At 43.5% G+C, this 27,579-nt stretch overlaps 1 protein-coding gene across 1 annotated transcript; it reads right to left on the minus strand.

Annotated features, from left to right (window-relative positions):
- Positions 1–16,708: 16,708 nt before the first annotated feature.
- Positions 16,709–27,188, minus strand: IL12B (interleukin 12B). Its single transcript, XM_055086875.1, has 6 exons — positions 27,101–27,188; positions 23,425–23,700; positions 22,731–22,848; positions 20,654–20,871; positions 19,039–19,196; positions 16,709–17,691 (listed from the first exon to the last, which is right to left on the minus strand). The coding sequence occupies exons 1-6, from the start codon at positions 27,186–27,188 to the stop codon at positions 17,560–17,562; spliced, it is 990 nt and encodes a 329-aa protein (XP_054942850.1). The 3' UTR covers positions 16,709–17,559.
- Between the last annotated feature and the right edge of the window lie 391 nt (positions 27,189–27,579).

Genomic DNA, 27,579 nt, shown 5'->3' on the forward strand with positions numbered 1-27,579 from the left:
TGTTTTCCTTTTTGTAGATTTAGGGCTGAATGTAAACTCACAAATCCTTATTAGTATATATTAGCCTTTTGGGGGTCAGTACTCAGTATTTCTCTTACCCAATGAAGTTTTATTACCGAACACTAGTTTGTGTGCCTGACAGGCAGTGAGGCCAAACAAACTGAAATGCCACAGTTTGGGGCAGAGAAAGTGTTACTGAGTCCAAGTTCACTCTGGTCACCACACGACAGACCAATAAATCCAGAGACGAGGTGTTGAGGCAAGAAATATTCAGCAAGCCGGCAGACCCAGAAGATGGTGGACTAGTGTACCCAAAAAACCATCTTATTGGGGACTGAATGCCCGTTTCTTTCATAGAACAGAGAGGGGGAGGAGGTGAGGAAGTAAAGTAAAAAGGCCATTTATCTTGCAAAATATCTCCTCACTTGGCCCTCATTGGGGAGGGGATGTATTAATTTCTTTTCTGCAGCCATTCACTGGTGGGCAGGGTCAGAATGTCTCTCTGTGAGCTGAACAAAGGCCTTTTAGTTTAACAGGCAGAGGGGCAGGGCTCCCTGTGGCAGGCCATTATGTATGCTTATGGCTATAGACAGTGATTGTAATAACAAAAGCAACGAAAAGCAGAGGTTAAAGTAAAAGAAACAGAACCACCACGGAGTCAGAATTTGCTCTTCCCTGTTACAAAAGGTTTATTGCAGGGCCAAGCAAGGAGAACCAGTGGCTCACACTCAAAAAACCTGAACTCCCCAGTGGTTTTCAGGGAGAAGATTTTATAGGCAAAATTTGGGGTGAGGGCTGGAGGGTGTGTAACTGTTTTCTGATTGGTTGGTGGTGAGGTAATAGGGGGTGTTCCAGGATTGTCAATCATCAGCTTTCTGGTTTCAACCAGTCTGGAGTCTCAGCATGTATAGTTACCATCTTCCACCTGGATGGAGGCCTTAGTTCCTGCAGAAGAATTCAAAGATACTGTTATGTATATCCCTTGAGGAGGAACCAGGACCCTGCTTTAATAGCTGCACTGCTGTTTCTTGATTGCTCCTCCTTTGTTTCTGCATTCCCTCACTTTCCCGATTAGCAACGTTTGAATCTGCTCTTTGGAACTAAGGGAAAGTCTAGGAGGCTGAATGAAGCCTATTTCCTACAAATGAGAAATGAAGGACACAGAAAGGATTTGTACCTGGGAGGGTCCTACAGGGTCCTGCTCGGTTTCAGTTTCAAAATTTACAAAATTGAAATTACTCAGATTTAATTTTCAGAATTTATTTATGTACAGAAAATATACAAAGCAAAAGCATTTGAAGGCAGATAGTGAATTTTTCTGACAAGTGATACAATATTTGCAGTTTTCAAGTCATGATCCAGTTAAATCCATTTTGTTTTATTACTGAACCAAATTTAGGTCTGCTTGCCTGCTCAGTAAAGCCAATCTACTGACACCAGGTTGTGTGAAGGAAAGTGCTGTGTTTATTGCACGGTGCCAAGCAAGGAGTCCAGGGCAGCTAGTGATCTAAACTCCTCGATGGGTTTCAGCAAAGAATTTTTAAAGGCACGGTGAGGGAGGGGTGTCCCAGGGTATGTGATCAGCCTGTACACAATTCTCTGACTGGTTGATGGTGAGGTAACAGGGTGGTGTCACAGGGGTTAACATTATCAATCCTCAGGCACCAGTAGGTCTGGGGGCTATATGGTCATCAAGTAGTTAATTTCTTTCATTTGGTGGGGTTTTAACATCTATAAAACAACTCAGTGAATATGACAGGGACAGAGTAAAGGGACAAAGTAGGTGATTAAATAGTTAATCCCACTAAGAGATTGTAATTAAAGAAAAAAGTATGGGAGACCCCTGTAAATTAATGATTACTGAAGAAAGCTTAACCACAAAACCAAGCAGTCTTGCTTAGCAACAAAACCATGCAACAGAAGCATGAGACATGCCCCAAAAGAATAAAACAATGGTGGCATGAGACCCACATCCTGCCCAGTGAGCTAGTAAGTTAACGATTCCTAGGACATGCTCCTCTGCGCACACCAAAAAAAAAATATAAGGAAAAGGTGACAGTATACTAAAACCTGAGATGACTTGCCATTTTTAACATATGTTGTTGCCTTTTTGCTTATTTCAATTGTGCCATGACAGTCCCAGCTTGACCATGTAAGGACAAGAAAACTCCCCTGCCTTATGTGAAGGAGGAGCTGATGATGGAAGCGTGACATCTACTCAAGAATGAGTAAGGTGGCCTTCTCCCTACTTTTCCTTTGATTATAAAACTGTAGCCCACTAAGTTCTCAGGGCACGGCACCCTCTCACCCTCCCACTTGTAAAAGGCGTCCTATTCTATTTATTTATTTTTTTGGCTGAGTTGGGTCTTTGTTGCTGCGTGCGGGCTTTCTCTAGTTGTGGCAAGCGGGGGCTACTCTTCGTTGCGGTGTGCAGTCTTCTCATTGCAGTGGCTTCCCTTGTTGCAGAGCATGGGCTCTAGGCATGCAGGCTTCAGTAGTTGTGGCATGCGGGCTCAGTAGTTGTGGCACACGGGCTTAGTTTTTCCACGGCATGTGGGATCTTCCAGGACCAGGGCTCAAACCCGTGTCCCCTGCATTGGCAGGCGGATTCTTTACCACTGCATCACCAGGGGAGCCCCAAAGCATCCTATTCTAATAAATCACTTCTTATCTATCACTTTGCCTCTCACTGAATTCTTTCTGTACTGAGACATACAGGACCAGAGCTTCTTTGAGCCCCCTAAATGCCACCTAGTGATTTCAAATGTGCATCAGATACTGTTATCTAGGTACTTCAGAAAGGAGCTAAAGCAGAGTATATGGGGGAAGGCCCCATAGGGTCCTTCTTGGTTACACTTTTTTCCCCTGCTCCATCTTCTCTTATTATCCGTTCTTCCAGTAGAAAGAGCAGGCTGTCTAAGTACAAGTGGCTGGGGTGAGAGTTGGTAGCAATATAATTCAGTTGCTGGGCCAGGCAAGCATGTTTTGAAGTCTGACTTCTTCAATACAATAACATTTTTGCATGATTGAGTCTGCACTGTTTGTTCCAAAACATTACCTTGCAAAGCCGTATGGTCTGTGCCTAGACAGCATCCCAAGCTTGGTCCTCATGGTTTGTGAACAAGTATCTGAATACTGAAGGCTTGTATGGAGTTGACCATGGACTGGATCAAGCACAAATGGCCACACCAGGGATGCGCACAGGGAAGTGCGACAGCCATGCCTCACGTTTCCTGTGACAGCAGCACATTAGCACTAGCAGGTTCTGCCTCTAAGGACCCAGGGCTAATAGGCCAGGGCACATCAATGCATTTGCAGACTCTAGAATCACCATTAGAAAGTCATGTCCTCCAAGGCTTACGGAGAGGCTGCCCGTCCCTCACAGAGCTTGTGTGGACAGAGGATGGACTTTAGTTTTAGATTATGGCTGATTGGAAAATATTTTTACTTTCTGGACTTTTTGAGCAGGGCAATCACTCCTCCTCCAAGCCCCTAAGCGGCCCCCCACTAACTCCACTGATAACAGCTGCATGAAAGTGTCTTTTAATTTTTAAATACATGTTTGAAAAATACAAAGAAGTCAAAAGAAGGATATTTTTTTAAAAAACAAAGATACACCCACTGTTATCACTTTAGTATATATTAGTGCTGTCCAACAAAAAGAGAGGATGAACTACAAATATGAGCTGTGCTTGTAATTTTAAAATTTCTAGTGCCACATTAAAAAAGGTTAAAAGAAACAGGTGAAATGAATTTAAATAGTACTTTAACTTAATATATACAAAATATCGTATCAACAGATGATCAACATTAAAATTATTAATGGGATATTTTATATTCTTTCATACCTTAGTTGAAGCCTAGTGTGTATTTTGCATGTATAGTACATCTCACCACATTCCAAGTGCTCAGTAGCCACGTGTGGTCAGTGCCTGTAATATTGAACAGTTCAAGGCTGTGTGTGTGTGTGTGTGTGTGTGTGTGTGTGTGTGTGTGTGTGCGCGCGCGCGCGCGCACATGCGTGCACACTGTGAACCTTCACTCAAAATTTAGTTCTGATGTTGTACCAAAGGAGGGAGCACTCAGGCTCGCTTACCAGCTTGCCCAGGTGTGCGTGTGGGGCAGAGGTAAGAGGGAGAGGCGAGGCTTAAAAGCTGTCGGTTGTCAATCAACAAAAAAAGGACCTCTCTCTACATCTCACCACATTCCAAGTGCTCAGTAGCCACGTGTGGTCAGTGCCTGTAATATTGAACAGTTCAAGGCTGTGTGTGTGTGTGTGTGTGTGTGTGTGTGTGTGTGTGTGTGTGTGTGTGTGTGTGTGTGTGTGTGCGCGCGCGCGCACATGCGTGCACACTGTGAACCTTCACTCAAAATTTAGTTCTGATGTTGTACCAAAGGAGGGAGCACTCAGGCTCGCTTACCAGCTTGCCCAGGTGTGCGTGTGGGGCAGAGGTAAGAGGGAGAGGCGAGGCTTAAAAGCTGTCGGTTGTCAATCAACAAAAAAAGGACCTCTCTCTGTGTGTGTTTATATATATATATATATATATATATATATATATTAATATCTATCTATCTATCTAGTTATATAAAGTATTCTCCAGATGAGGAAAGATATTCAAAACTACATGTTAAAAAAATTAAGTTGGGGGTAAATTGGAAGTCACTAAAAGCTTAAGACTTAGCAGAAGAAGACTGTTTTATATATAGCAAAAATGGACCAGCTTGGAGATGGACACACAACCACTTCCACTAGCAAATGCGGCCCAATCATGGCTCCTAAGACAGAACTGAGACCTGGGGCACTTGCTGCTCCTTTTCCTGGAATGTTCTCCATCCCCCCACCCCCCCACCCCAGGCTTCTCCCTCACTTCTTTCAGTCTCTGTCAAGTCTTACCTCCTCTACCTCATCTGAGAGGTCATCCTGTTCGTTGTCACCATCTGAATAGAGGTTCCCTTGCCCCTGTTATTCTCTCTTCCCTCTTGGCTTCATGTTTCTTAGAAGCAGCTACCACTTACAGGATTTGTTATTTTGTTTGTAGTTGATCTCCCCCATGAAACTGGAAGCTCTGTAGGGCAGGGGTTCAGGTCTTTTTATTCACCACTTTGGTCCCAGCACTTAGAGAAGAGGCTGGCACACAGTAGGTTCTCAGTGTGTGGTTGTTGAATGAATGCCTGATTGATTAGGAGAAGGAAAGGAGGCGGGTACTTGGAAAGAGGAGCCAGCAGGCCCCACCATTGGTGCTAATAAATGTTTTCATAAAAGACAAAGTCATGATTTTTCTTTTTTTAAGAAAAGCAATTTTGTTTTCAAGTACCTAGAATGACATTAGGCTAACTAAGGATTTCCGGAATGCTTTGGGATTTCTTTTAATGAATAGATGAAAATTATATCTAATTAGCATTAATTTTTATGTGTAAATGGGTACATCCAAATTGTATGAAAGCAGTTCTCTTGAATAATTTAAACATCCTCTTCACCCTACAAAGCATTTAGCACACTCTTCCCTCAAAGATTTTATTAATGGGAACTGAAATCATGAGGTCAAAATGCAAAATAAAAGAGATTTTTTTTCTTTATGCAGGCACGCAAGTGAATACCTCAGAAATGGGTAGACCCAAGAATCAGATTCTAGGGATCCTGGGAAGTTAACTCAATGGCCTCTGATAACCTCAAATTTATTAAAAAAAATATATAGGAATAAGGGAAAGCCTTCTTTGTGGTAGAATTCAAATTAATGTATAAAGAATGATGGAAATAGAAAATCACCATTATGCAAAACTATTGCTGCAGGCAGATGTTATCACTATGCTAAAATTAGTGGGTGAAAGTATGATGAGAAAGAGGATATAAACACAGCCTCAAAGTATCTCTCCACAAGATAGCTATATTAATTCTCAAGGGAAAAACAGAACCTTCACAGTGGAGAAGCATGGGAGACACCACCTACACCAGGTAATTGAAGTTAACATCACCAGTCCTGAGGATCCGTACATCAACTCTGAGGACCGCCTGATGTGATTCACTGAGAAGGCACAATATCACTGTGTGGGATCCTTGGCAAAAATGCAGAATCCACTTTTTTTTTTGGTCATGCCCCACAGCATGTGGGAACTTAGTTCCCCAATCAGGGATTGAACCCATGCCCTCTGCATTGGAAGCGTGGAGTCTTAACCACTGGACCGCCAGGGAAGTCCAAGAATCCACAATTAATCATGAGGAAATATCAGGCAAACCCAAATTGAGGAACATTTTACAAAATAACTGATAGCTGCTCTTCAAAAATATACTGATAACGAATGATTAAGGAAGACCAAGGAATTTGGATTTGAGGTGATGATGGGGGACATGAAATTACATGCCATGTTGGATCCTGGTTTAAATCCTGGGCCAGAAAAAGGACATCGGTGGGACAATTAGCAAAATTTGCATAACATCTATGGATTAGTTAATAGTCTTGTATCAATGTTAATTTCCTGGTTTAAATACTTGTACTAAGATTATGGATGATGCTAACATTAGGAGAGGCTGGGTCATAGTTATAAGGCAACTCTTATACTATTTTTGCAATTTTTTTCTATGTCTGAAATGAATTCAAAATAAAAACTCAAAAAAAGATAGGTATATTTACTTGGTAATCTGAACTGAGCATAGTAATAATGTTAACAGTAGTAATACTAGCTGTTATGGGTTGCATTTTGTCCCTCACTCCAATTCACAGGTTGAAGTTCTGATACTCTCAGGAATGTCACCTTATTTAGAAATAAGGTCACTGCAGATGTAATTAAGTTAAGGTGAGGTCATACTGGAGTCAGGTGTCCCCCTAATCCAATATGTCCTTACAAAAAGGGGAAATTTGGACACAGGCAGGCACACATTAAGGCAGAGATTGGGGTGATGTAGCAGAAGTCAAGGAACGCCAAAGATTGCCAGCAAACCACCAAAAGCTAGGAGAGAGGCATGGAACAGATTCTCCCTTGCAGCCCCTAGAAGAAATCAATCTTGCCGACAGCTTCATCTTGGACTTTGAGCCTCTAGAACTTTGAGGCAGTAAATTTCTGTTGTTTAAGCCACCTGGTTTGTGGTACTTTGTTACATCAGCCCTAACAAACTAATACATTAGTTAGCATTTATTGAGAACTTAGAACGTTGAGCTCTTCACATGCATTATCTCGTTTTATCTTCACTCCATCCCTTTGCAGAAGGCGTTATTATTGCTTCCAGTTTATAGCTGAGGATTGATGCATAGAGTGGGTAAGTAACTTGCCCTGGGTCACACAGCTAGCAAATGGCGGGGTGGGTTAAAACCTCTATAGTCTGACACCAGCATATTCTTATCCACTGCACAAACTTCTGGATTCCAATGACAAAGATTTCTTATGGGATGTGAAATGGTTACCTTTGATTAATTTCTCTCTATACATCAGATATAAATTCCAGAGGTGAAAAATAGTCAAGTGCACATGTGGGCACCCTATCCTGTTTCCTTACCACCCATTCCTCCACAACCACCCCAGCCTGGTGGAATCAAATGTCTGCCTCCTTGGAAACACTGAACTTCCTATGTCTTAGTTCTCCCAAGAAAGGAGTGTTAGTCATTAAGGAGAGATTCCATTTTGAAAGTGAGCAACTAATTTAAGCAAATATTTGGGATTAAACTCAGTCATTCAAATACATGGGAGACTGCACTCTGGGGCAGTGGAGCTACTTAAAAAAAAGTGGAGAGCAAACATTTCCTCTATTTTAGAGCAAAGAATCTGAGAGAGAATTGCCCACTGGGTTTCATTTGTTTGCCTTCTTAAGTCATTCTTTCATTCAGTTAACCTTTATTGATCACCCCTGGGCTTCTTGGCGCCAGGCTCAGCCGGCATAAACTGACGAAGAAGATAGTCCTAGCTTTTAGTTAGTCTCTTATTCAGGGTTGGTCCCAAGGCAAAAAAGGTGGAGGTGAAAGCTTTTGAAAGCAAATCCCCGTTTCTCAATTCGTAACCCATCTCCTCATAGGCATTGTTTTCTGAACGACTGAAGCTAATTTTCTTCTATTATATGCTGGTGATCCCCAGCTCCCTATCTCCAGTACAGATTTCACTTACAGGCTCCATATCCATATATCCAAAGTTTATTGGATGCTCCAATTGGTTGTCCCATATATATGTCCACAGATGTAAAGTGGAACTCATCATCTTTATTCCCTTATCTTTGTTCCTTCCCCACTCAATCCTCCTCCTCCCCTCTGAGTGAATGGTACCACCAGTGACCAAATTGATCAAGTCAGAAACCTCTCAGTTCCATGTAAGTAAGGACTGTTTGTTTATGCCAAGGCAACATTCTGTGCCTAGCTCAGTCTTGGACCATGTACTGTGGAAGGTACTAATAACGATCTGATGAGCGAATGAATGAACGGGCTTCATTCTTGCATCCTTGATTCTTCTCTCTCTTAGCACTCATGTCCAACCCATAGGCCCTGTCAGTTCTCTCCATCATTTCTTTCAAAGTAGTCCTTTCATCTCCATCCCTTACCAGCATTTTCCCAGTCCAAACTGTCACAATCTCTCACCCGGACCACTACTGTGACCTTTACCTGGTCCTCTTGGCTTCTCTCTTGCCACCTCCCAATCTGTTCTCCATGTGGCAACTTGAGTGAACTGATAGAAACAGAAATCTGACCCCATAACTTCTCTACCTAAAACCCTTCAATGACTTTCTGTTGTCATCGTGATGAAGCCCAAGCTTGATATTTGAGGACCCACTTAATTTAGTTCCTACTTATCTCCCTATCCTTATTTTTCATCTTTCTCCTTTCCTTCTCCTCCTCCCCTACTTTGCTTCAGCTAAAATGAGTTTTCCGCTGGTTTCCAAACATGTCTTTCCCTCTTCCAGACTTGTGCTCATGTTAGTCGCTTCACCTGGCAATTCCTCTTAATTCTTAAAGCCACAGCCTGGGTCTTTGGGATCTTGTTTTAATTTCTATTGCTGCTGCAACAAATGGCCTATATTTAGCTGCTTGCAATAATACCCACTTATTACCTTGCAGATCTGAAGGTCACAGGTCTAGGTAGCTTTGGCTGGGTTCTCTGCTTAGTGTCTCACAAGGCAGGGCTGCATTCCTTTGTGGAAGCTCTGGGGAACAATCTGCTTCCAAACTCATTCAGGTTTTTGGCAGAATTTAGTTCCTTGTGGTTGTAGGAGTGAGGTTCTCATTTCCTGGAAATGTGGCCCCTCCATATTTAAGCCAGCAATGGCAGGTCAAACCCTTCTCATTCTTCAAAAGTCTGTGACTTCTCCCTCTAGTGCCATCTTTTTGACTTTTAAGGGCTCATGTGATTACACTTTTTCCACCTGGATAATTTGGGATAATCTCATCATAGCCACAGGTGCTAAGGACTAGGGCATGGACATCTTTGGGGGGGCATTATTTTGCCTATCACAGATGCCCACCTTCAAATCTAGGTTCTGTGTCCCTCCCTTTTGCTCCAGTGGCAGGCACTGCTGGTTGCCTCACCAATAACTATTTCCCACTCTCAGCTACTTTCCTGCTATCAGAGCCTGCCTCTCACTTTAGGGGGTGAAAATGCCAGGTTTTTGCTTTCCCAGCCTCTCTTTTAGGTAGGGCATGGGCACATCTGCCAGAGGACTCTGGGAAATATGTCTTCTCTGATTAAAAAAAAAACTTAGAGAACGGCCTTTCTGATCTTCAGACATGGTGCTATGAGGACATGATGTTGGGGGCTGCAGAAGCCATCTTGAGGGGCACATGTGAGGACAAAAGCCAGCACACTGGAGCTAGTGGAGAAGAGAGTTGAGAGGAGTCTGAGTTCTTGATGACATCATTGAATTACTGAGTTACATCCCACCACAACTTACCTCCAGGCTTTTTCTTAGGTTGCTCTAATTGTTCGTTATTGCTCAAGGCACTTTTTAGTGGCTCAAGCCACTTTTTAGTCGACCTGCCCACCTTGTTCATGTACTCTCTCCTGCACCTATGTACCTGGCACAGTAAACACCTAGCAATTATTGGCTGAATGAATGAATGAGTGAAAGCTCTCCCTCTCCTTCAATTTCCTCTACTCCAAGTACTCTCAGTATGACAAGGGCTGCCATGTATGGTTGGGCAGGCTGTGTCCTGCACAAGGGTCCCTGGTCTAGGGGGCAAATAAGGGCTGAAATCTAGCCTGTTCTCCACGTGGTAAGCCAGCATCCTGGCATGGGGCCGTGCCTGCCCAGGGGAAAGGACACATTTTTTCTTATTAGCAGTAAGATACTCTAGGCTAGTAGCAGTACTGTGGCAGCCTAAATTCTGACTTTTCTTTTCTGATAGGGTGCATGCCCTTGCCATTTGTTTTCCACTCTCCCAAGGAGTGAAGCAGAGGATCCTTTTTGGGTCCTGTACACCATGTTCCAAGGAGCGCAGTGATTATTTTGAGAAACTGATTAGTGCTAAAGTGCTTGTGGAGCTCCTAGGTTTTAATGTGCAGCCCTTCTCTGGCAATAGGCTGGTCATTTTAATACCAGTCTTCTGGAAATTATAACTTAATATATTAAGTTATAATTAATATATTAATTATATATATTGGAACTGCCAAAATGGGAGTCAGGAGACCCAAATTCAAGCGTGAGCTCTGGCATTAATCAGGCTCTGAGTGCTTGGGTAAGGCAGCAACAACATTCTCTGGCCTTCAGTTTCCTCACCTATAAAACTAGAGGGTTCTCAAACTGTGTCCTGCAGAGTTTAGGGATGTTGAGGTGGCACCCCAGGGCTCTCAATGGTGAATAGGGAGGTGGGACTGAGTGGGTGGGAAGCTTCAGTCAGAGCAGTTCTGCTTTTGTTTGCTTTACATGTAGGACTTTATAAAAAATTAATTTTTAATTATGCAGGAAATCTACAAATATATCCTTCTGGTAAGGAATTAGAACATTGCAGACACAATTAAAGCCCCTTTGGTACCCATCCTCCCCAGTCCCCTTGTATGTTGGAAATTCATTTAAGATTTCCATTTGAACAAAGGGATCTTGGCTCAAACGAGTTAGAGAACCACTGGTCTGGTTAGCCTCTAAGAACCCCAAAAGTGCAAGAAAGAGGATTTCAGAGAAAAGGGCAAGCCACTGCTGGAGAATGTTCCACAAGGTTGAGTGGAAACCCATGCAATGGTTTGGTGAAATGCAGTGTTGCTCTGGGTGCTGTAATTTGGGGGCAATGTCACTGCTGTGTATTGGCAGTGTACCCAGGAGAGGGCTGGTGGGTGGGAGGACATAGATTTATGAGTTAGAATGGGAAGGCTTGTGTACATGTCCCAAACCTGCCCTCATTTCCATGGGGAGGGAAGATGAGGTGGCATTAGGACTGCTTCTTTTTGGCCTGACTTTAGAAAAACAGCAAAAGCAACTAACATTTGTTATATACTTGCTGGGTGCTGGGTGCTCCAAGCCTGGTCTCGGGTAGCCCTCACAGCATCCCTGGGAGGTGATGGCACTGCCAGCATACTTGTTTTAGAGGTGAGGAAACTGAGGCAGAAAGAGTTTAAGGAATTGCCTAGGGGCACATCACTGGTTAGTAGGGTGTGGGGATTTGAGCCCAGGGCCAGATGCACACACCCCCACTCTGCGCTACGTCCAGGCACTGCCTGCTGCCATCTTAACTCCATCCCACCTGTTTGAGTGTTGGGTGTGGGAAGGACAGAGCTGACTGGACACTGTGGTTTGTCTAAGATTTGTCCCCCTGACTTTGCCTTTCCCTCAAACTCCAGGGCCATGGGCAGAATGCTCAGTTCCCTGGAGCCCCCCTTGCTCAGGTTAACAAGCAGCCAGGGAAGACGCCAGGTGGGCTGGAGTGAAGGGTAGAGGAGAGCCGGTTTGTGCTCCTTATGAAAGGAAATTGGAGATGAGTGAGCAGCTGCAGAGCCCTGTGGCCCATCCTGCACGGGCACCCACCGGTGAGAGGATGAGCACGACCGCAGGCCCCGGGACCCAGGCCTGCGTGGAGGAAAATGTGAATCAATTCTGCTTCCTGCCGAAGGAGGCTTTTCAGTATGCTTACCTGGTGTCCTCCCCCTTTGGCCCAAATGCTGATTTTATTTTTGCATTTTATGAGCTTGAGAGAGGGAATTCATTTCCTTGGTATAATATGAGCCTCTGGAGTAATCTTGTCCAAATACATTTTGCTCACAGATTCTGTCCTGGAAGAGGGGCCGTACTGAAATGAAATGGAAAGATATGATTAAGATCTGATTTATAGGTAAGGTGGATTGGTAGGTTTACGCCAAATTATTGCATCCAGGAAGGTGAAAGGGAATGACAGCCTCTTCCTAGGAGCTGGAAACCTTTATAAAAAGAAATATTTAGGGTGCACGTGCTCTTATGCCAGCCAGGCTATATTTTAATATATTCCACCATGTTTGTCCCCTTTTTCTCTCTCTCTAGACTGTCCAATCCCTGAATGCAAGAACTGGGTTCATTGCATCTTGGGTAATTTTATTTCTAAAAAAAGGGATTCTACACTGCAGAGGCTTTTTAATCTCAAGGACTGAGCTGTCTCTTTCTTCCCCATTGGCTGATTAATACTGCCTCCGTCCCAACCTAGTTCTTAGAGACATCGGGGCCTCCTAACAATGACTCCTCCATCTCCCCACCGCCCAAAAGCACAGGGTCTAGAGTTATGCTTCTTTCAGGTGATAAGTAGTATGGTAAGAATATTAACACCAAGCTTTTACTGAGTACTTCTATGGATCAGGTATTTTTAAAAAACTAATTAATTTATTTGTTTTTATTTTTGGCTCTGTAGTGTCTTCGTTTCTGTGCTCAGGCCTTCTCTTGTTGCAGCGAGCAGGGGCTACTCTTCCTTGCGGTGTGCAAGCTTCTCATTTTCGTGGCTTCTCTTGTTGCGGAGCACGGGCTCTAGGCTCACGGGCTTCAGTAGTTGTGGCTCATGGGCTCCAGAGCGCAGGCTCAGTAGTTGTGGTGCACGGGCTTAGTTGCTCCACGGCATTTGGGATCTTCCAGGACCAGGGCTGGAACCTGTGTCCCCTGCATTGGCAGGCGGATTCTTAACCACTCCGCCACCAGGGAAGCCCTGGATCAGGTATTTTTCTAAGCATTTTCTAAGTGTTATTTCATTTAATCCTCACAACTACCCTGTGAGATAGGGACTGTTATTATCCCATTTTACACATGAGGAAACTGGGGCTTGTGTTGCTCAAAATCACAGAGCTAGTCAGTGGAAATAGCTACCATTTTCTGGGTACTTACTGTGGACCAGGAATTGTGCCAATCACATTAAACCGGTGATCTCATTTCACAGTGCTCTTAACCCTCAGGAAGTGACCTCCAGTGCTTAGAATTTAAAGCTTAAGCCTTTGGAAACCATGTGAGGGCAAGGTCTTTTTCACCCCTGTATCCAGAAAGTAGAGGATGGTGCCAGGGGCAGAGTGATAAACAATGTTTGTGGAGTGAATGAAGGAACAGCAAAGGTGTCTGTCCTATGGGAGCTACTTGCCCAGACCACCCCCCAACACACACACACCAACACATGTGAATCCTTCTGACACTCAGGCTTCCCTTGCAGCAGGCTTCCTGACCATGGCTACCTCTCTGCAGGCAGGTAGGGTATCTCCAGGACCCAACCTGGCATCGTTGGAAATCAAGTACTCCAGGCCTTCCCCAGGGTCGCGCCAGCTGTAAGGGGCAGAACCAGATTTTCTGATGTCAGTTCCTTCCTGTGCTGGCCTGGCTCCTTTTTCTGACTTGGCCAACAGCCTCTCATAGATGAGGATCTGAATGTTTAGGAGAATGTCTTTATTCAATTTTCGGTTTAGTCATTTTCTATTTTAAAAACAGAGAGTTGTTTAATGGGTACAGAGTGTGGGAAGAAGAGTAAGTTCTGGAGATGGATGGTGGTGATGGTTGTACAACAGTGTGGCTGTAGTTAATATCACTGAGCTCTACACCTAAAAATGGTTAAAATGGTAAATTTTATGTTGTGTGTATTTTACCACAATTAAAAAACACAAATATGGGTCTGCTTTTCTAACACAACAAGACGTCTGGTGTAGGTACTTACAGGGGTTGGTTCAGTTCCTTGGTGATATCACTAGGGTCCCAGAGTCTTTTTATCTTTCCTGTCTTAGCATGATGGCTTCTATCCTGGGTGCAAGGCATCCTCTGAGACTTCTTAAATTTCATCTGCTGAAGAGAGGAAGAAGGAAGGGAAGGGAGATATAAGCCATAGCTCTGTCTTTTAACAGAAAAACCCCCAGAAGAATTTTCTTACATCTCATGAGCCAGAACTGGGTCTCATGACCTTGCTGAGCAGCAAGAGCAATTGGAAAAGTGATTACTTAGCTTCCCAACCTTTGAGCTGAGGAGGGACATCAGGGGAAAAGGCAGCTGGAGTGAGAACTGATTGTGTCCAGTGCCCTGCTGAAGGTTACGTGGTCACGTAGCAGGGCTGGGTAGGCCCAGGGCCCAGGCTCCCGGTGCCCCGTCCTGAGCTCTTTTGCTAGGACATTTGATACATTTGTAGTGGCTAGTTTCCCAATAGAAAGGACTGTCCTGGAGAATATTTTTCAAAGAGAAAAACTCTCCATTGCTTACAGGTAACTGAAATCAATCAACTGCCAAGAGGCTGTGTTAGGAAAGCACTGAGCATTGGTGGAGCCAGGACACCTGAGCGGTGCCCCAGGCTTGCCGGAAGTTTGGGGAAATGTCCCCAGGTCTCTGCGCTTATGAAATGTGATTATGTTTTTCTTGGTTAGTGTTGTTCATTAAGTGCCCAGTAAGCATTTTGGTATCTCTAGATGAAAGGCCCTTAGAAGAATGCATAGTTGTTATTAACCAACCATGTGCTATCAAGTGTGGGTTTATTAACACAAGATGATATGTTTCAAATGTTGGATTAGGATGATAGAAATTTTACACTATCCCTCCAGGCCAGGAGTAGAGTGCAATAAGGGGTCCAGGTGACACTTAAAATAAGGAATGTAAACAAACATCCCTATTATAATTACCTTGCCATTGCAAGGAAGCCAGATGTGTGCACTTGGCTTTTGAAGATAGCAGAGAGTGGACACCATTCTCTCTGATCCCACCACTTGTTCTTTCCGTGGCCTCTGAGGAACTGGCAGGCCCTGGCCATCCTTTGAGCCCAAAGTGGGCACCTCCCCTTCTCTATCGAGTCTTCCTGGGTGACTCCAGGTTATACTGATCCTTCTTCATTCTTACCCCAGGGCACCATATACACCATGTACACTGAATATTTTCACATTTAGTGGTATTGAAGTTAACTTTTCATCCCAGTCTTATAGGCTTTGCCAGGAGTGGGCAGTTTTGGGGTGGCAAATCCAAGGTGTTTTGGAACTCCTCAACCCCAGGGCCTAGCAGTTGGCCAGACAGATGGCAAACCCTCCATAAACACTGGAGCTGGACCTATGGGATGGGCTGCCCACGGCTCTACCAGGTAGGAAATTTGTTTCATGATGCTTTGGAAACCAGTAGAGTTGATTCCAGGTTAGAAAGTGACAGAGCAAGAGTATCCAGCCCCTGAAGGGGCATAATTCAGTTTAGTGCCCTTGCAGAGTCCCCCGTGGTCAGATCACAGGGACATTTCCTGAGCTTGGCAAGACACTGACTTTCCTGTAAAGGGAAAGGGCCCATTGTGCAAAACCAGAAATGAAATTGCTTCACGGTGGGGCAATCCTTCAATGGTAAGGGGAAAAATAACACAGCCCTGGTAAGCGTGGGAACAGGATACCCAGTCAACTGAGAAAGCCCAAAATATTATTGCAAAGAAGAGTTATATTTTTATTAGTTCACCATCAGAATATAAAAATAAATAAGTAAACAGAAAATAAATGGAATCATTTTACATAAAGCACATTCATTACTTAAAAGTAGCATTTTAATGGCTTGGCACTTTCTAGTCATATCCGCTTGTCATGTTCCCTCTTGCTGACAAGTAAGAGATTCGTGGCTGTTTTCTCCGTTCTGTCTGCTTCTTTGTGTGCCTATTAAGGAACAACTGGCAATTCTGACAGTTTTCTCCTTAGCCATAACTACACTTGTCTTCTCTCTTGAATCATAAGATCTTTTTACTTTCCAGACACTTACGATATCTCCGTGTCATTCTCCTTCGTCTTACAGATAGAAGGGGGCAGGGGCTGCCAGGAAGGGTGAAGCTGAATTTCAATTCCAGTCATCATTTTTAGCTCTTTCTAATTTCAGGCATCCAAAGACTAAACTTGCTTAGAGGTGCAAACAGCTCTGAATTATCACCACTACTTCCAGGAAGTCTTCATGGGAACTAATATCTGCTCTCCAGAACCTCCTCAAAGAGTTTGTGTCTCCATGTCTATTTAACTATCTCTTGTGTTCTAATGCATCACAAATATATTATGGCGTGGCATCAGAACACTGTGTTCTTACTGGTTGCCATAAAACTGATGGACTTGCAGCCTCGATTGAAAAGTTGTCAGTATAAATAACACATAAATTTACATTTTGCATAATAGGGCCCATTCCTTATAAATCAGGTCATGAGTATATGAAACATATATCTTGGCACACAAATGTTAAATAACAGTAATAAATTAATAAATACATAAATTACTTAAATATGTAAATAACATAAAAGTCAGCTGTGACCTGCTAGCTGGAAACTGTATAAATAAATTAGCTGATTGTTTCAGTGGGCATTTAAAAATACAGCAAAGACATCTTTATAATCCTAAAAAAAAAAAAAAAAAGCAAATTGGTAGAAAAATATCTTTAGGGGGAGGGTCCTGTTCCATTGCATCTTTTAAAAATTTAGCATAATGTCTTCCACTTTTCTTCCAAAGTTCCATCCTGAGATTAGAACCTGAAAAAGAATGGCGAGTGTCTATGTGGATTTGAAATTCAGTAGCAAACCCTTCTTATTTCACACAACACATCTGGTGCAGTTGGATTTGGGGTGTTCCTCGTCAGAAGGGTCCAGCCCTTTCTTATGTGGCCTAGGATTTTGCTGATACCATGCTTACCAGAGGCTATCTTGAGAGTTTTCTTTCTTTCTTTTTTTTTTTTGGCCATGCCTTGAGTCATGTGGGATCTTAGTTCCCCAACCAGGGATCGAACCCGAACCCCCTGCATTGGGAGCACGGAGTCTTAACTGTTGGACCGCCAGGGAAGTCTCGAGAGTTTTCTTAAAAGAATATCTGATCATGTCATTTCCTTGCTTAAAGCCCTTCAGTGGCCCCCAGTGGTCTCCAGATAAGATTCTAATTCCTGGAAACAGCTTGCAGGACACCTGTGCTCTGACTCTTGGCTACTTCTCTCTCCCACTACCTACCCTCCTAGAAGGGCAGGACCTGTGCCTGCTTTCTTTACTGCAGTGTCCTTGTGCCCAGCGTACTGCTTGGAATACTATGGGCATCAATAAGTATCTGTTAATGAACAAATGTATGTTTCTGCCTCTGGTGACTGTGTGTGTTGGGCATCCCACCCCCTCTTTCCTGTCCCACACAGCCCCCACCATTGTCCTGCACCTGGGTACACTGAGTGTGCAGGTCTGGGCTGGGCTTCGCAGGCTTGCTCACCTAACTGCAGGATACAGATGCCCATTCACTCCAGGATGAGCTGTAGTAGCGGTCCCGGGCTTGCACACGGATGTTGGCATCTTTGTGGCAAGTGACCTTGGCTGAGGTTTTGTCCATGAAGAGTTTATCTTTCTGCAAAGGAGAGGGAAATTTTTGGCAACGCAATCACAAGGTGGGCTGGGAGTATTTTGGCAAAGTACAATCTCCCAAAACAGCCACACCTTGGTCTCAGGGCACCACACTCGCAATTCATAGGGGTGTGTGTAGAACTTGTGCCACCTACTGACAGAAGCTCTCAACACAGACGTGGCTTTTCTACTTTATAAGTCCAAAGCCCTGAGGGAGAAATTGTTTGGTCCAGTTTTCATCTTTCTAGCACAGTTGCCTTGCATGAAGGCCCCATGTGCACTCACCGCAGTACTAGGTCAATGGTGGGACTGAGACAGATTTGCTCTAGCTGTCCCCTGGATATTCTGAAATTCCATATCCTGATCCTTTTATCAGAATAAAATCTGTGTTCAAGCCCAGGCATTGCTATTTATTAGCTATATGGCCACAGGAGAATATCTTAGACTCTCTGTTTCTCAATTCCTTATTTGTAAGAGAGGGATAATAATACTTACTCCCTCATAGAGTTGTAAAAGTTAAAGTAGCAAGGTATTTAACCATGTAGAAAGTGCTCTATAAATACTACCTATTAATATTATAGATCTTATATTGGGAAGTACATATCAAGATTTTAAATAATTTTTAGGTAAAATCTACTCCAGAATAGCCCTTCCCTTCCACAAAAAAATTCTCAGGGAGTACTTGAATCACTGAATTTCTACCATGTGCTAAACACTATGCCGAATAAGGCCTTTGTTTAGTGATTTCTAAAACTGGCGTCCAAGGAGTCTCAGGCTCTATAAGAGGGCCTCTAGAACCGTGGGATTATGATGCTCAGTCAAGAAAGTTTGAAAGCCATTGTCTTAGCCAACATTCTGTTCAATAAGATAATTTCACAATATGTGGAACAGTCGGGAATTATCTATTTTGGATGAGACATAGCATGAATGTTCTATCACCCATTATATTCATTGATTTGAAACATTTTTAGTCTCCTAGAGCCCAGATTTCCTATATCAGGACCAATTCTGAGAGCAAGATAATGTTCAACCATACTGGTGGCAGTAGGTTGTTAGGTGCATGGCCTTTGTGTCCTGGTTCTGCCACTTTCTAGCTGGGTGACCTTGGGCAAGTCACTTAACTTCTCTGAGCTTCAAAATCTTCACTAATGAAGTGGTACGAGTAACACTGCCTGCCTTTCTAGGGTTACTGTGAGAATTAAGTGAGATACGCAGGGAAAACCCTTTGCACAGTTTCAGGCACATAGAAAGTGCCAAATAAACATTCGCTGTTATTATCATCATTAATCTCCTTGATGTGGGCCTACATAAACCTGACTACAGAGTAGATGGCACCTGAATCACATCTTACCCTTTCTCTCTTGTTCTTGCCCTGGACCTGAACACAAAATGTCAGGGAGAAGTAGGAATGTGGGGTGCTCCAGGTGTCAGGGTACTCCCAGCTGACCTCCACATGCCGGGAATTCTTTAATGGCTTCAGCTGCAGGTTCTTGGGTGGGTCTGGTTTGACTGTGGAAGAGAGAGAAACACCCTTTATTTTGCTAATGGGGCTTTGGGGTAAGGTAGTTCTGGCTTCTGGTCCCACTTTCGCCTTTGACCAGCTCTGAGTCCATATCATAGTTACTTAACTTCTCTGAGCGCCTGGTTGGCAGACGTGAGGCACCCCTGCGGCTGGCGCTCACGCTGGTGCCTGTACGAGGCATCCCTCACCAACTGCCGCCTCCTCTACGGCTGAACCTGAGAGAGGCTCAGAATCCTTCTCATCCCTGCGCAGTCACAGGGTCCCTGGTGGTGGAACCACCTCTGTGTGGTGCTCAGAGGAAAGTTCTTAGAGACAACAAGACGCTCACGTCTGGGCTTGCAGGGAAGGACCACCCTCTCTGTAATCAATCCCCCTCTGCACCAAACTCGGAATTGGGCTGAGCCTCTTGCTGGGGACCAGATGAGAGATTTTCCACTTAGTGCTCTTTCTTTAGCCCTTTCGTGGAATCTGACACTGACTTGTCCTGTGGCAGTTACAGCCAAATTGTCTCTATGCTCGGTCACTCATTCATTCAATAAAAAGCCCCCATTATGTGCCAGCCACTGGACTGTGCATGGAAAGCACAACAGTGAGTGTCAGAAAGACTGTCCTCAAGGAGTGTCCCTTTTTCTAGGAGGGGAGGGGGAGGGGAGAGAGTGAATGGAATGGTCTTGGGCTCTCTGGATCTAGCACCTCTCCACACAAAGACCAAGGCTTCTAGCAGATGCTCCACAAATATTCTTTCCTCTTCTCAACACAATGGCATTTTCTTTCCTTTAGGACTCAGCTAAATGCCACCTCCTCATAGAGACCTTCCCTGGTACCCTATGTGAACAAGACCCCACCCTCTCCTTTCCACCAAAGGCAATCTCCCCACAAATGCTAGAGCAGGTTCTGTGATTCTATCACTTTTTATTTCATGATGCATGTTCACTGGATACATGGTAAAGGAAATGACAAATGGCAAAAATCTCCATCTTCCAACTGAAAAAAACAGACATCCATTTTGGAGGGGTTTATATTCCAATAAAGTAGTCTCTTTTTCAAATGCTAGAGAAAGATTGGTTGGGAATAATTGCAGTTAGTAGGGGAAGCTCTGGTTCTGCATATGTTATGCTTGAGGGGCTGCTCTTGAATTCATCATGGAAGGTGCCTGAGCAGCAGAATAGAAGGGTAGCCAAGAGCCTGCTTTTTCTAGCGGGGCAGATCCAGGTCTGAATTGCTACGTGTGAGATCTGGGGCAAGTTGTTTCACCTAGCTAGGACTCAATTTCCTCTTCCTTAAAATGCAGACAATTGTATCTACATTATAATTATTTTTCGAGGCAGGGTGCAGAATAAAAGAGATAATGCATATAAACTCCTAACCCCAGTGCATGGGGCATTGTTAACATGTGATGAACGGCATCTATCCTTATTAAGCACATATAATCAAGCAAACTCACTGATGTCCCTGATGAAGAAGCTGCTGGTGTAGTTTTCATACTTGAGCTTATGAATGGCTTCCACCACGACCTCAATGGGCAGGCTCTCCTCGGCAGCTGGGCAGGCGCTGCCCTCCTGACACTCCACTGTGTACTTCTTATACTCCCTGTGGTCCACTCTGACCCTCTCTGCTGAGAGCATCGCTGCTCCACACGTCACCCCTCGGGGGTCAGAGGAGCTGAAATCAAAGACACATATTATCCTGTGTCACATGATTGCAGGAACGCCCCTAGCTGTTGTAACCAGACAGCTGTCTGAGGACACAATTTCTCCCAACTGGTTTGATTTCTCTCATGGGGATAAGAAGCTGCCCTCCTCATGAGAACAAGCTTTGCTTTGAGAGGTAATAATTGGGCTGGCCAAAAGGTTCGTTCCGGTTTTTCCATAAGATCTTATGGAAAAACCCTAATGAACTTTTTGGCCAACCCAATACAAATGTTTGCCTCTGGCCTAAATGAATCTGAAAACTTTTAGATCCAAAGCTCCTGGTTAAATCTGCTTTTTTTTTCTTTTTTTTTTTTTGTGGTATGCGGGCCTCCCTCTGTTGTGGCCTCTCCCGTTGCGGAGCACAGGCTCCGGACGCGCAGGCTCAGCGGCCATGGCTCACGGGCCCAGCCGCTCCGCGGCATGTGGGATCCTCCCAGACCGGGGCGCGAACCCGGTTCCCCTGCATCGACAGGCGGACGCGCAACCACTGCGCCACCAGGGAAGCCTAAATCTGCTTTTTAAAATTTTTAACTCATTTTCTGGATTTTAATGACAAAATCAATACATACCAATTTTAAAAAAATAAAAAGATAAAGATGGTGTATAAATGAAATGTGTGTGTCTCTTTTAACCCTAATCCCCTTTTTAACCCTAATGTCACTCCCTAGATATAAATACTACTCCTGGCTTGTTGTATCCCTCCAGACATTATTCTGTGAATATTCAAAGCAATCATCTATCCACATATCAATATATATGCATACACACATATTTATCTATGTATACACACATAGATTTTATTTTTATGAAATAATATCAAATTATATATACATATATATAATTTGGTATACATAATTCTGCAACCATCTTTCCCCCTTCTGAACATATTATGGGGAATGCTCCATGACAGACCACATGGATTGGGTTATTCATTTTGAGGACTGCACATTAAGCTGGGGTATAATGTACCACACTTTACTTAACATTTGCCCTGCTGATCACCAAGAACACCACAATGAACTCTTGCATCTGTGTCTCTGTGCACTTGTATAAGCATTTCTTTAGTAAGCATTTTCATGTTAAAGATGGAATAGTAAGACCCCAAAGGTTAATTTACTCATTTAAATAGTGGCCAGGTCAGGATGATCACCTAGGGTTTACTCTGTTATCCTACACTGTTTGGAAACTTTGATGAGAGGGAAGGAAGTCACACAGAGGGTTAATGTAAGTTCTGTACCAAGGGAATTGGTTTCTCGGGGTAAGCCCTGCTGCATAGGACAAATAGTGAACTTCAGATTGGTGGTGTCAGCAGAAGAAAAAGGAATTGAAGTGGAAAATTTGTAGAGGCCTCACAGAGTTTTGGAGTCAGCCTCAGGGCTTGCAAGATCTATGCCCTAGAGCTCTTGTTTCTATTTTCTACTCGAGGTGCAATTTCGGCAAGTCCTTCACAGTTTCAATTTCCCCTTTTATCACACCCCCCCACCCCTGCCGTGGTGCTATAAGCCTTAATGAGGCATCACCAGGCAATTTGGATGAGTGGGTTCAAACACAGCAGAGGCTCTTCCCAGGCCCCAATAATGTCCTGTTCTAATGCATACATTTGTTCAGGCAATTAGCTTAAATCTCCATGTTCTTTCCCTAATTTAGGCAAGGGTGTGTGTGTGTGTGTGTGTGTGTGTGTGTGTGTGTGTGTGGATGGGGGGTTAAAAATATAGGATTGGCTTTATTTTCTCCCTTATCATTAACTGATAGGCCATTGCTAGGTTGCCCTTATTTTCTTAATGAGAAAGTTCTAGCAAAATGCTGAGAAACCCAAGTGGTTTCACTTACCCTGTGCTGCTTTGGACACTGAATTTCAAATCAGTACTGATTGCTGTCAGCCACCAGCAGGTGAAATGTCCAGAATAATTCTTTGCCTCACATTTTAGAAAGCTCTTATTTTTGGGCTCTGGATTTGAAAAGAACAAGAATTCAATATTTAGGGGTTTTCTTTCTTTTAAAATTGCAAAGATTTTTATTGCGATGAATCACAGGCCACCAGATGGTACAAGAGTGAAGTTCTTCCATTTATTTCCTTGGAAAATCTGCTGTTCCCCAGGCAGACAGTCAGCGAGGACTGGGAATGTCCCAATAGGATGCTGATTCTGTATGCCACACACCCAACATATCGGAGGGAGGTATTAATATTTTTCAAGGCTATCAGCCCAGTGCTGAGTTACGCACTATGCACATTAACTAACTCCCATTAGCCATCCAATAATATCACTGTTATTTAAAAAGAACCTCAGGAAAAGCATCTAGACTTCCCATGAAACTCTCTCAACAGGAGGTTTTGATGGTTGATAACCCAAAGTGTCCGGCAAAGGAAAAACAAAGGAAAATGTAGGTTTTGGGTGGTTTCAGTAAGGGACTTGGTATTACTTCATTAACTATACTAATCATGTCTTGCCTTTTAAATTTTTAATTTTTTTATCTCTTATGGAGCAAAAGAGAAAATTGATGCTACCCAAGGGAATGGAATTACCTTTCTGGTCCTTTAAGATATCAGTGGACCAAATTCCATCTTCCTTTTTGTGAAGCAGGAGGAGCGAATGGCTCAGAACCTCGCCTCCTTTGTGACAGGTGTACTGCCCAGCATCTCCAAACTCTTTGACTTGGATGGTCAAGGTTTTGCCAGAACCCAAGACCTCATTGCTCTGGTCTGAGGTCCAGGTGATGCCATCTTCTTCAGGTGTATCGCAGGTGAGGACCACCATTTCTCCAGGGGCATCAGGATACCAATCCAATTCTACAACATAAACTGGGGAGCACAGGGATTGGAGAACCAGACTGGTTTTTTGGATCACCCGGTATCTGGATGGCTAAAGCAGCACAACCTTGCTCATAACAGCAAATGCTTGCTAAGATGATCTCAGGTTTTTGGGCACCACTTGAGTTCGAGGTTGTGGAAGAGAGAAGCAAAGAGTTTTAAACTCTGCCATAGACTCATTAACTGCCAGGCTGCCGTGAATAATTAACCTCTGATTAGCTGGCAGATGAGGAAAACCTTGATATACTGAAAAATGCAAACAGCACAATATTCTTTCCCGAAGGCCTGGTGGATGTCAGAAACTTCCAGCACAGCTCACATTCATAGAGAATAAGTGTTGAGAAAGACTGACCAGGACTGAGATCCTGTCCCCAATAGCTGGCTGGGGAATTTGGAGAAAGATACTTAATTACCATGAGCCTCAGTTTCCTTGTCTGTAAAATGACAATAGTATCTGCCTTGTAGGTTTGGCTGTGAGGATTAAATGAAAAAAGCGTGTAAAACACTTAGCACAGAACCTATCACTCAGCATTGGTTGTTATTATTCACACACCAAAGGTCAGACAACTGCATGAGAAACTGCCTTCCAATTTTCCACAGGGATTGAAGGATTTATTTCCGACTGTGTGAAACTCACCAATGGAGATTTTCATTCTCTCTGTTTTTAAAAGCTATTTTACCTTCTTAGGAGGCAGTTCAGTAGATCTTAATCTTTCCATTTTATAGAGAAGGGTACTGTGACCAAGAGGTTAAACAAGGTTACATCAAGTGAGAAGCACAAGAGTTACATCTCAGAACTTCTGTCTCTGCAGCTTTGCATTGGATCTTTTCTTTTGGCTGCACCGCGCAGCATGCAGGATCTTAGTTCCCTGACCAGGGATCGAACCCAGGCCCTTGCTAGTGAGAGTGCAGAGTCCTAACCACTGGACCACCAGGGAATTCCCTGCATTGAACCTTTAATACCAGTATCTAAACTGGCACTTGAGGAATGGCCTAATATAGTATTTCAAAGAGTATTTCACATCGAATCTTCATTCATTCATGCATGCATCAAGTATTAATTAAATAGAATTGTTTAATGCAATACTTCTCAAAGCATGATCATCCAACTACTACCAGCAGCATGAGAGACTCTGTTAGCGTTGCAAATTCTCAGTCGCTGAATCAAGAACTTTGAGACGGGCCCAGTGACCTGTTTTTAACCTCTCCAGATGATTCTGAAACCCACTCTAGTTTGAGAGCCACAGCGGTGAAAAGCCTGGATGTTGGAATCACACAGGTCTGAGTTAGGATTCAGCTCTATCTCTTACACTGGCCTGTGGCCTTGGGCAAGGCATTCAATTACTCTAAGCTTCAGTGTCATTATCTTTAAAATAAGCAACATATTAGTACTTGATCCAGAAGGTGGAGATGTGGATCACATAAGCTAATTCATATAAGAGCTTGACACTGCCCTTAAATGAGCTGTAACTGCTGGCTCTTATGTTTGGCGTCCAAATGTAAAGCTGTTGTGGAATATAAAGTTCCCCCTTGACATCAAAGGGATTTAAAACTACTGAATGGGTAACGGAGACAAGAGGTAAAAAGCATCTGGGCCCCAACTCTTGGAAAATGGTCAGCTGTGCTGACATAAAACCACGTGGCACCTTTGGCTTTCTCTGGTTTCTCTCTGTCCCACTGGTGACTGACCAGCATGGCTATTTTCCTGTCACAACTAAGATTCAGAAGCCGAAGACCCTTGCCCAAGGGCAGGGGAAACAGCTGCAGGCGGCAGCCTGATGAGGCACATGTAGAACCTAATGCTTAGCTGCATCTCATCTTGTCTCCAAAGCTGCACGCCCTCTCAGTGTGTCTCACATTGACTTCCTGGAATTTCTGTGGTTTACCAAATCAGAAGTAACTAAGGGTGTAGTATGAAAGGGCCAAAGCTCCTGAGCTCACTAAAAATCCTAGGGTTGGAAGGAATCTGGCATAATCATCTGGCTCAGGGCTTTGTCTTTATTCAAGGGAGGGTCTAAAACACTCAGAACCTCCTGGGGCAGAGCAGGGATAGCTGGACTGTCATCTTCCAGAAATTCTTAAGAATGGAGGAAGAGCCCCAAATTTCTTTCAGGGACCCATTTTAGTGTTGTATTCTCCTCACTATTGAAAGATCATTGCTCATCATCAGCTGCAATGTCTTCATTTTAAATGTATGCCTATTTCCTCTTGCTCAGCTGTCCAAGGACAGAGGAAACAATTGCTTCATGTCGTTCTGGTAAAACCTTCTTCAAATACTTAAGTTCATAATCGTTGAAGGGAGACAGAATTGGGATCAAGTTCCTGTTCTACCCTTACCAGGTGTGTGAAATTGGGTAAGTTAATCTCTGTAGCCTCTATTTTTAATATCTGTAAAATGGGGTACACACAGTCCCTATCTCTTATGGTTGTGGTGAGAATTAAATGAGATGCTGGCCTCAATAAATATCAACTATTATTATTATTTTTTTATTAAAGACAGTAATTGCCAACATTATTATGTTGGCTTCAATGAGAAATATCTGAGCGTCTTTCAGGAACAACTAACAATCGGTTAATACATACTCACCGTGTGTGAGATACTAGAAGGATAGAGGGAACCCCTTATTCTAATAATACCTATCTATTATTCTACTAATAATTTTTATTGATCACTGGGAAAATAAACAGGTTCTCTTGAATCATCAGAGACATTATTTTAAATAACCAAAACAATAATACTAGCTAACATTTACTGTCACTTCCTCATCTGTTGAGTTGTCTTCTGCATTCACTAGTACATTTAATAATCTGTGTAGTAGATATCACTTTGTAATCCTCAGTTTACAGTCGAGGGAACTCAGGCTCAGAGGTGACCCAGCTCAAGGTCACATAACCAATAAGTGGCAGAATCAGCCTTGAACCCAAGTCAGTGTGGGTCTAAATTCCATGCTTTCCCCCAAAGTGCTTGGTCAGAGGTAAGTCATCTCGGTGCCAACGGAGGGGGTAATATTGCGTGGTGGAGTGGAAGATGTTAGAACATATAGTTCTTATACTTTTCTAATCTTTCACTTTGGAATCTTAATCATATGATACAGCTGGTTTTTAGTAATACTGGCAAAATCCATATCTCTTTTCCCACCACAGTCCATAAAAAGTTTCTTCTCTGGCATCTAACGTGAAAGCCAAACAGTATAGATACCCTCAAGCCATACAGTAATAGATACCCTCAATGGTGGAACAAGGATATAGGGCCCGTGTTATCCCAGAGTGATGGCTTTCACTAGGAAGACCCAAGGCCTGCCCATTTCAGTCTGATTTCCCAGCAGGGGCTGCCTGACAGTCCTGTCTTAGATCCTGGGGCCTTCATAGAGAATCAGGAAAGGCTGGTTACCATTTTTCTCCAGTTCCCATATAGCCATGATGGGAGATGCCAGCAAAACCAGGGAAAACCAGGAGACAACCAACTGCTGAGGGTGCATCTGCAGGAGGGGGAGAAACAGAGGAGGAGATGGAGGAAAAGAGAAGGAAGAGGAGGGATAAGAGAAGAGAGAATGTCAGTAGTTATGCAGTCACCTCTGGAAACCATATTCACATTCTATGTACATTGTCTTTAATCTTTATCTTCCTCTTTCTTCTCTACACTGTCAGGTTAATACTCAGTGAATTCCAGGAACGCTCTGCCAGTCTCCGGGTAAGGTAAGAACATCTCCAAACAGAGAACCTCAGACGATCAGCAGCTGAAAGATCCTTAAGGCCAGATATCTGATATGATCCTCTTATTTTTAAATTTTTTTTATTTTTTATTTTTTGCGGTACGCGGGCCTCTCACTGTTGTGACCTCTCCCATTGCGGAGCACAGGCTCCGTACGT

This window comes from Physeter macrocephalus, chromosome 8, assembly GCF_002837175.3.
Source record: "Physeter macrocephalus isolate SW-GA chromosome 8, ASM283717v5, whole genome shotgun sequence".
NCBI lineage: Eukaryota > Metazoa > Chordata > Mammalia > Artiodactyla > Physeteridae > Physeter > Physeter macrocephalus.